Here is a 10,189-nt window from a genome sequence, read left to right as displayed (position 1 = left end):
ATGTCCCCCAAATGACCCCGAGGGAGTCCCCAAAACCGTCCTGAAATTACCCCCAAAATCCCCAGAGGATCTTCCCACAATAATAGCAAAAGTAATAAATCTTCCATTTTCTCTCGATCGCACAATAACAGAATCCTAATTTAAGTTTATCCGTATAAATTAAATTATCAGGAGCGTTTGACTTATTGACAATTTGTCAGCGAAAAGGCTTTTTATTTTTTACATAGAATAGCAATTACTTGATAAATTATCAAACTTGACAAATAAGCAAGATGGTGAATTTGTCAAGTGCACAGAATAGGGCTGTAAATCTACAACATTAAGCGACGCTCACATCAGCAGCAGGTGAACAATTGTGCAAACGAAGTCACACTCTTATTATAAGACTTTTTTGTTGTTGTTGATAAGTTCTCTATAGGCGTAGGTACAATGGTCTGTGTCTGATTTGAAATTTATGCGTTTGTCACTTGGTATAGTGAGATTATTTCGTAAAATTAAATACAAATAAACCAACTAATGATACAAAGAAAATGTATAAAACGACCATATTTGTATCTGGTCTGTCTAATAGAATAAAATATTCAAACATATATGACAGTGAGAGATTTAAATTAGCTTTCACATACCACAATACGTTGCAACGGATGATTTTTAGCAATACGAAAAGCAGAATAGAGAAATTTGATAAATCGGACGTTATATATAAAATTAATTGTAATGGCGACGGGTCCCACGTATGCGACAAAGTGTTTGTGGGGACAGCTAAATCGAAATTGAAGACGAGGATTTCCGGGCATAAATCAAATATTAAAAGTCGTGACAACCTTAATGACAATAAGACAGCTTTAACTCAGCACTGCAGAACCACTGGACACTCTCCCAACTTGGAAAATGTAACAATAATGCACCATGAGAGAAACAGCAATAAACGCTACATACTTGAAATGTTACACATAATAAATACACCAAGTGACAAACGCATAAATTTCAAATCAGACACAGACCATTGCGCCTACGCCTCTAGAGAACTTATCAACAACAACAAAAAAGGCTTATAATAAGAGTGTGACTTCGTTTGCACAATTGTTCACCTGCTGCTGATGTGAGCGTCGCTTAATATTGGATATTTAATGTATTGTTGTTTGTATAAAAATTTGTTTACGATTACTGTATTTTATTGTTTATATTTTTAATGTTCTTCTTTTACCCTTGATTGTTAAAATTTAAAATATAAAGTTAGTCGAACAGGTGCAGTCATAAGTGTAAGTTGGCACTTGTGATAATTGTATAATTATGTATGTATGTATCAATAAATGTTTTTCGTTTTTTTCAGTCCTGAAGATGACTTCAGATTGAAGTCGAAATATTGGCAAAACAAACCATTCGACAAATATATATACATTGTTTAAACACATTTGCTATCTTTTAATAAACATATGTATATATTGACCAAGAAAGTAATTTTATTTTTATTGAAAAATATAATAGGGCTGCAGATACATTCGTAATTCAAGTGAAATACATCTAATACAAAATATTTTTTAATTTACATAATTTAAATTAATATTTCATAAAAATTATTTCATAACTTGAACTTCAATTGAATGTTCATCCAAAGAAAAGTGCTTTGCTCTTACTCTTCCTTCTGCCACTGGAATCATGCAGTGGTATGTCAGCGTCCCTTTCACTGCTACAGCTTTTCTAAATATATCTTCAAGGTTCTTTTCTTCTTCGTAGTACTCCTCATTTTGCACATATTTAAATGAAATATTAGGTATGGCCCCTTTTGCCCAATCAAATAATTCTTTTGGCGTTTCAATTGGATTATTCACTCTCTGAAGACTTGCTCTAGCAGCCAATCTTTTCAAAGTCCCTCCCAAGCCATCGCATGCATTTTTCCCATGTGAAGTGGGGAAAAATTGCCGCAGTCAAACCAAAATCTTTTTGATGATGGGTAAGATTAACAAAATTCCTTTTGTTTTTATATTGTGCACTTGCCCCATCAGAGAAATATGTAATTTTGGAAATATTTTCGAAGTTATTTTTAACATATTCCACTAAGTATTTTTGAAATAAATGCACGGCAATTGTGTTGTGATGTAAGCAGTCAGAAATGACAACAAAGCTTTTCATACGAGTTTCTCCGTTTGAATGCCTGTAATAAATCGCAAGTGGATGAATTCTTTCCTGATTGTTATTCCAGTGAATTCTTTGAGCAGCATTTTGTACGACAAATGCATAGTTTTCGGAAAAATCACAGATAACGATGCATTCATCTTCTGGTAAGGATTCTTTTTTGCCGTTTATAAACTCGTTTTGCCTTTTAACTAGGTATGAATGCAACAATACATTTTGCAAACCGGACTCCAATTTTTGTAAGTATTCATCAACTGAAGATATCATTAGTTGCAGAGTGGTTCTGTCGACATTCGCCCATTGTCTGTAGGTTATATCCTTAATGAAGCTATCTTCCAAAATTGTTCTTATTTCGTCGATCAAATTTGTTGCAGCGGGGCACTGGGAACATTTTCTGAAATAACAATTTGTTGATGCTTCAAGACATATCATACGTTGTAAACAGTCTTGATAGCGTTTTATTGGGTGAATAGACTCAGCAGTCAGATGCTTGATGTTAGGTCCTTCTACTAAAAATTTGACGTTTTCATGTATAGTGCAAACACATACTGAATGGGTACCACTTGAACCGGCTAAAACACAATGTTTTGGTCGCAAGGTTGCAAATTTTGAAAAACTACACTTAGCGTTAGGGTATTTTTCCTTAAAAAATTGATACAGCTCGCGAAGTTTATTAACAATAGCATCTTTTGCATGTGAATGCGTTCATTATTAATTTTTACGGAGACGAAATCTTTTTTTCCGGGCATCGCTGGACTATTTTCATCGAGATCATAAAATTGTGTTATCAAATCAACAACTGCTTTTGCTAATGACGGATGACTCTTGGGGTTCGCTTCGGCCAAAACTCCTTTTTCTTCAGCAATTTTCTTAGCAACAGTTATCATATGAACTGTAGCAGTAGGAAAATGATACAGAATTTTTCGAAAAGTCCAATCTTTACAAATAGTAAAAATTTTTAGATGTTTTGCTCGATCACTAGTGGCAGTAAATGCGTCTTTTAGAGTTTGCAATATTTCATTCCCATCATTTTCCTCGAAGCAAACATTGTCATTATTAGGTATGCCAAACATTTTTTCCTGAAATTCCTTCAGAAACGTTCTGCATTTTTTCTGCCGAATAGTGTTTTTGGTGAATCATTTTTTTTCTGAATTGGTGAAACTCCGATTATTTCTAAGCCTCTGGTAATAAAATCGGTCGCCTCACACACTGCTTCTCTGTCTTTCTCAAATGATACAGATGTAGAACATTGTGGATCATAGTTCACGTTGCTATCAGTTTCAGTAAGTGCTCCATTGAATTGAATATCATCTGATCCTTTCCTCTAGAAAACCGAATAAAACTTGTGATAAGTACCTAATATTTCACGAATTTAATAAGATACAAGTTAAAATATAGAAAACAATATATGTACAGAAGGGCAGCAGCCAATGTCTTAACAATGAGTACCATAAATATTTTATTGTTTCTAAATTTTTATATTCAATTTTTATACGTATATCAATGTACATATGTACATGGGGTATTCCATCCCATTTCGACCAATTTTGAACCCCACCCCTTTAGAATTGGCTGAAAGTTTTTCTTCTTTTTCTAGCTTACGAAAGACGTTTTTCAGAAGTTTTTCAAATTTTTTCATCCAACTCAAAAAAAGTTATGAATTTTTAAAAAAACACCGTTTTTGTTTTCAAAATACTATAACTTTTTCAAAATTTGACCGTTTGGGATCTTTTTTTTTAAAATTAGTTTTTAAATGTAACTATCTTATTAAGCTGGCTCGAGGTCTGTGTTTTAAAATAAAACACCGTTGATGATTTTTTCTTTTTTCTCAACCAATATATTTCGACTGCTCTGCGGCAATCGTCATCAGGGTTACAAAACTAATAAAACAAAAATAATAGTAAATAAACAATTAACAAATTATCACAAAAAATTTTATCATTTTACATTTGCACATACGTTTCTTAGCACGTCTGCCCTGTGCGACGTGGAGTATGGTACTGACTTCCTCTAAGCAAATGTTTGTATATATGCGCGGAATTGTCCACGTCGCTCTTAAAGTTGAGTCGTGTGTTAGTCGGTACGTTGATAATGTGTAACATTTCAAGAGTGAATCGTTTACTGTAGTGTTGTTCTTGTTGCAGTATTTTGGTCTCGTCAAAGTTAGGTATGTGCCCACTAGCTGTACAGTGTGCCATAAGTGCTGTTTTCTGGTTATTTTGTTGATGGCATTGTTTTAGATCGGATTTATGTTGTGATAGTCTTGTTTTTAGTTTGGACTTAGTTGTACCGACATAAATACTATTGCAAGCTTCCTCAACCTTGCCTTTACAGGGAATTTTATACACAACGTTGCTTTTGTCCATATTTGGTATGGTTGACTTCGTTTTATTGAAAAATTGTTTTAAAGTATTGTACGGCTTATGTGCTATTTTTGTGTTATCCTTGTTGTAACAATCAGATTTAACCAAACGTTCTGATAATTGAGGTACATAGGCCAGCGACTTAAAATTTAATGGTTTTCCGGGTTTTTCTGTGTTATTTGGCAATTTAGCTTTTTTGATTAACCTTCTTATTGTGTGTTTAGGAAAATCATTATTTCTTAACAATGTGACTATTTCTTTCTTTATTTCCTTGTGGTACACTTCGTCTGAGGTAAGTAGCATTTTCCGTATACAGCCCAATGCTGTATTTACAATCATGGATTTGGGATGCTTAGAATTAAAATTTATAATTCGTCCTGAAGCTATTTCTTTTTTATACCACTTAAGTTTTAGTCGATTGCCTCGTCTGTTTATTTCAGAGTCTAAATAAGCTAATTTTCCGTTATTTTCTACTTCTACAGTAAATTTTATATTCTTGTCAAAATTGTTGAGTGTGTCAAGTGTATTTTGTATCTCGTTTTCACGTACTATGGCAAAGAGGTCATCGACGTATTTCGAAAGTATCCTAGGTTTATACCGCAATTTTTCCATACTACTATCCAAAAGTTTCTCCATTATTATATCCGCTATGATTGGGGATGTGGGCGCTCCCATCGGCATTCCTTTCAATTGCGTGTATATGGTATTCTTAAACTTAAAATATCTACTCTCTTTTATACAGAATGTTGTTATTTCCATAAACAGCTGTTTGGGTATCTTTGTGAACTCTTTAATCATTACCCACTTTTCTTGTATTGTATCGAGTACCAGCTGTATTGGGTAATGATTTAAGAGTTCACAAAGATACCCAAACAGCTGTTTATGGAAATAACAACATTCTGTATAAAAGAGAGTAGATATTTTAAGTTTAAGAATACCATATACACGCAATTGAAAGGAATGCCGATGGGAGCGCCCACATCCCCAATCATAGCGGATATAATAATGGAGAAACTTTTGGATAGTAGTATGGAAAAATTGCGGTATAAACCTAGGATACTTTCGAAATACGTCGATGACCTCTTTGCCATAGTACGTGAAAACGAGATACAAAATACACTTGACACACTCAACAATTTTGACAAGAATATAAAATTTACTGTAGAAGTAGAAAATAACGGAAAATTAGCTTATTTAGACTCTGAAATAAACAGACGAGGCAATCGACTAAAACTTAAGTGGTATAAAAAAGAAATAGCTTCAGGACGAATTATAAATTTTAATTCTAAGCATCCCAAATCCATGATTGTAAATACAGCATTGGGCTGTATACGGAAAATGCTACTTACCTCAGACGAAGTGTACCACAAGGAAATAAAGAAAGAAATAGTCACATTGTTAAGAAATAATGATTTTCCTAAACACACAATAAGAAGGTTAATCAAAAAAGCTAAATTGCCAAATAACACAGAAAAACCCGGAAAACCATTAAATTTTAAGTCGCTGGCCTATGTACCTCAATTATCAGAACGTTTGGTTAAATCTGATTGTTACAACAAGGATAACACAAAAATAGCACATAAGCCGTACAATACTTTAAAACAATTTTTCAATAAAACGAAGTCAACCATACCAAATATGGACAAAAGCAACGTTGTGTATAAAATTCCCTGTAAAGGCAAGGTTGAGGAAGCTTGCAATAGTATTTATGTCGGTACAACTAAGTCCAAACTAAAAACAAGACTATCACAACATAAATCCGATCTAAAACAATGCCATCAACAAAATAACCAGAAAACAGCACTTATGGCACACTGTACAGCTAGTGGGCACATACCTAACTTTGACGAGACCAAAATACTGCAACAAGAACAACACTACAGTAAACGATTCACTCTTGAAATGTTACACATTATCAACGTACCGACTAACACACGACTCAACTTTAAGAGCGACGTGGACAATTCCGCGCATATATACAAACATTTGCTTAGAGGAAGTCAGTACCATACTCCACGTCGCACAGGGCAGACGTGCTAAGAAACGTATGTGCAAATGTAAAATGATAAAATTTTTTGTGATAATTTGTTAATTGTTTATTTACTATTATTTTTGTTTTATTAGTTTTGTAACCCTGATGACGATTGCCGCAGAGCAGTCGAAATATATTGGTTGAGAAAAAAGAAAAAATCATCAACGGTGTTTTATTTTAAAACACAGACCTCGAGCCAGCTTAATAAGATAGTTATTTGAAGAATAAGGTCGCCAACAAATACAATTTACATAGACGGAAGGCACGCCGTGAGCATAAATCAGCAAACATGGGATATGCTAATATTAAAAACTACAATGAAAACGCTAAATCAACAATCAACAAATTGCAGCTAATGTCAAAGAAATTGGTAAAAGTTAAATCAAGTTTAAAGTTCCTTATGAAATGTAGAAAGTCAAAAATTATCCCTAAGTTTATAAGTAATTCAACTAAATGTAAGCAATTATTTGTATCTGACTCGGACAAAAACACGGACATAGAAAAATTAGTACACAGACATACGCAGTTTTACCTAATGAAAATTTTAAGCCTGCTGATAAAACAAAAACACAATATATTACAACGATTAAACCAGCGAATAGATCAAGTAACACAAAAACTTAGAGAAGAATTGGGTGAGAAAGAATTTATTGAGCTAATGGAAAGGGAGAGTAATGTCGCGAACAAAACAACAACAACACTAAAAAAGCGCCAAGAGTTAAAATTTACTAAAATGCGAGCAAAGCGAAACGAAATACTTACTAATAACAAAAAACATGAAGAGTGGTTTATAAATAAAACGAAATTAGAATTTCCACAAGATATAAAAGCATTGTTGGCGAAGGGGCCGAAGTTCGGACTACCGGTCGATAATAAGAGCTTCCCGCTGTTTCAATACATAGCGGATGGAGAGGATTTGTTACAAACTATAAAGAATAAAGATCAGCAAGAGGAGGCACGCACAAAACTCTCGCTGATGATAAAAAGTCACACAACAACAAACAAGACAAGTGCAATAGACAGTGCAATTGCAGATACAGTGGAGCAAACAAAGAAATTTCTTAAACAAAATAGTAACATACGAATTTTAACTTCAGACAAAGGTAATAAAACGGTAGCAATGGAAGTCGACGATTACAATAAGAAAATGGAAGAAATTTTAATGGATTTAACTACATATAGGGTTCAAAGACAGGACCCAACATCACGATTGCAGAATAAGAACAACTGCCTAGTAGATAAGCTTTTTAAAATGGATTTAATCACGAAGTCTGAGAGAAATAGACTTACAACAACAACTGCGCTTCCACCCAGAATCTATGGCCTCCCTAAGATCCATAAGGAAGGCACTCCATTAAGGCCAATTTGTTCAGCGATTGGATCACCCTCATATGGTTTGTGCAAATATATTGCTGAAATATTAAAAAACATAACGTCAAATTCTACATATAATATCAAAAACACGCTCGAGTTTAAAGAAAGGATAAATAACACTTATATATTTGACGACGAAAAACTTATTTCGTTCGACGTGTTATCACTTTTTCCGAGTATACCAATACAGCTGGTACTCGATACAATACAAGAAAAGTGGGTAATGATTAAAGAGTTCACAAAGATACCCAAACAGCTGTTTATGGAAATAACAACATTCTGTATAAAAGAGAGTAGATATTTTAAGTTTAAGAATACCATATACACGCAATTGAAAGGAATGCCGATGGGAGCGCCCACATCCCCAATCATAGCGGATATAATAATGGAGAAACTTTTGGATAGTAGTATGGAAAAATTGCGGTATAAACCTAGGATACTTTCGAAATACGTCGATGACCTCTTTGCCATAGTACGTGAAAACGAGATACAAAATACACTTGACACACTCAACAATTTTGACAAGAATATAAAATTTACTGTAGAAGTAGAAAATAACGGAAAATTAGCTTATTTAGACTCTGAAATAAACAGACGAGGCAATCGACTAAAACTTAAGTGGTATAAAAAAGAAATAGCTTCAGGACGAATTATAAATTTTAATTCTAAGCATCCCAAATCCATGATTGTAAATACAGCATTGGGCTGTATACGGAAAATGCTACTTACCTCAGACGAAGTGTACCACAAGGAAATAAAGAAAGAAATAGTCACATTGTTAAGAAATAATGATTTTCCTAAACACACAATAAGAAGGTTAATCAAAAAAGCTAAATTGCCAAATAACACAGAAAAACCCGGAAAACCATTAAATTTTAAGTCGCTGGCCTATGTACCTCAATTATCAGAACGTTTGGTTAAATCTGATTGTTACAACAAGGATAACACAAAAATAGCACATAAGCCGTACAATACTTTAAAACAATTTTTCAATAAAACGAAGTCAACCATACCAAATATGGACAAAAGCAACGTTGTGTATAAAATTCCCTGTAAAGGCAAGGTTGAGGAAGCTTGCAATAGTATTTATGTCGGTACAACTAAGTCCAAACTAAAAACAAGACTATCACAACATAAATCCGATCTAAAACAATGCCATCAACAAAATAACCAGAAAACAGCACTTATGGCACACTGTACAGCTAGTGGGCACATACCTAACTTTGACGAGACCAAAATACTGCAACAAGAACAACACTACAGTAAACGATTCACTCTTGAAATGTTACACATTATCAACGTACCGACTAACACACGACTCAACTTTAAGAGCGACGTGGACAATTCCGCGCATATATACAAACATTTGCTTAGAGGAAGTCAGTACCATACTCCACGTCGCACAGGGCAGACGTGCTAAGAAACGTATGTGCAAATGTAAAATGATAAAATTTTTTGTGATAATTTGTTAATTGTTTATTTACTATTATTTTTGTTTTATTAGTTTTGTAACCCTGATGACGATTGCCGCAGAGCAGTCGAAATATATTGGTTGAGAAAAAAGAAAAAATCATCAACGGTGTTTTATTTTAAAACACAGACCTCGAGCCAGCTTAATAAGATAGTTATTTGAAGAATAAGGTCGCCAACAAATACAGTTTTTAAATGTACTTTTCGGAAAAAGTTCAAAAAAAGTTTTTAAAGTTTTTTTTTGTAATTTTTAAGTTTTTCGAGATTTTTCGAATTTCGCAATTTTTTTTTTCTCATAAAAAACTTTAATCAATTCTGCAATCATTCCCACTAATCCCGGAGTGCGCCGAGAATTTTCTTTTTTATTTAATTGAAAAAAAAAAACTAATTTTTTTTTGTATTTTTTCCGAAAAGCACATTTAAAACATATAAAAAAAAATGATCCCAAACGATCAATTTTTGAAAATGTTATAGCATTTTGAAAAAGACACCGTTTTCCAACTCAAAATAAGTTTTAAATATTTTGAAAAAAAACGGTGTTTTTTTCAAAATGCTATAACTTTTTCAAAGCTCATTTTTTCTTTTTAAATATGTTTTTAAATGTACTTTTCGGAAAAAATACAAAAAAAAATTTTAAAGTTTTTTTTCAATTAAATAAAAAAAAAAACAAAAAAATTCTCGGCCCACTCCGGGATTAGTGGGGATGATTGCAGAATTGATTGAAGTTTTTTATGAGAAAAAAAAGGGCGAAATTCGAAAAATCTCGAAAACCTAAAAAATTACAAAAAAAAAATTTAAAAATTTTTTTGAATTT

General features: G+C 33.1%; 2 protein-coding genes across 2 annotated transcripts; one reads left to right on the top strand and one right to left on the bottom strand.

Moving 5' to 3' along the window:
- Positions 1-3,912: 3,912 nt before the first annotated feature.
- LOC137236830 (uncharacterized) lies at positions 3,913-5,290 on the bottom strand. The gene is made up of 2 exons (XM_067759859.1): positions 4,096-5,290; positions 3,913-4,016 (listed from the first exon to the last, which is right to left on the bottom strand). The coding sequence occupies exon 1, from the start codon at positions 5,256-5,258 to the stop codon at positions 4,101-4,103; it is 1,158 nt and encodes a 385-aa protein (XP_067615960.1). The 5' UTR covers positions 5,259-5,290; the 3' UTR covers positions 3,913-4,016; positions 4,096-4,100.
- On the top strand, positions 4,023-9,545 carry LOC137237879 (uncharacterized). The gene is made up of 3 exons (XM_067762215.1): positions 4,023-4,303; positions 6,624-9,330; positions 9,410-9,545. The coding sequence occupies exon 2, from the start codon at positions 6,821-6,823 to the stop codon at positions 9,323-9,325; it is 2,505 nt and encodes an 834-aa protein (XP_067618316.1). The 5' UTR covers positions 4,023-4,303; positions 6,624-6,820; the 3' UTR covers positions 9,326-9,330; positions 9,410-9,545.
- The last annotated feature ends 644 nt before the right edge of the window (positions 9,546-10,189 follow it).

This window comes from Eurosta solidaginis, chromosome 1, assembly GCF_040869045.1.
Source record: "Eurosta solidaginis isolate ZX-2024a chromosome 1, ASM4086904v1, whole genome shotgun sequence".
NCBI classification, from domain to species: Eukaryota; Metazoa; Arthropoda; class Insecta; order Diptera; family Tephritidae; genus Eurosta; species Eurosta solidaginis.
The sequence above is the reverse complement of the archived record's forward strand: the minus strand, read 5'-3'. Positions and strand labels throughout refer to the sequence as shown.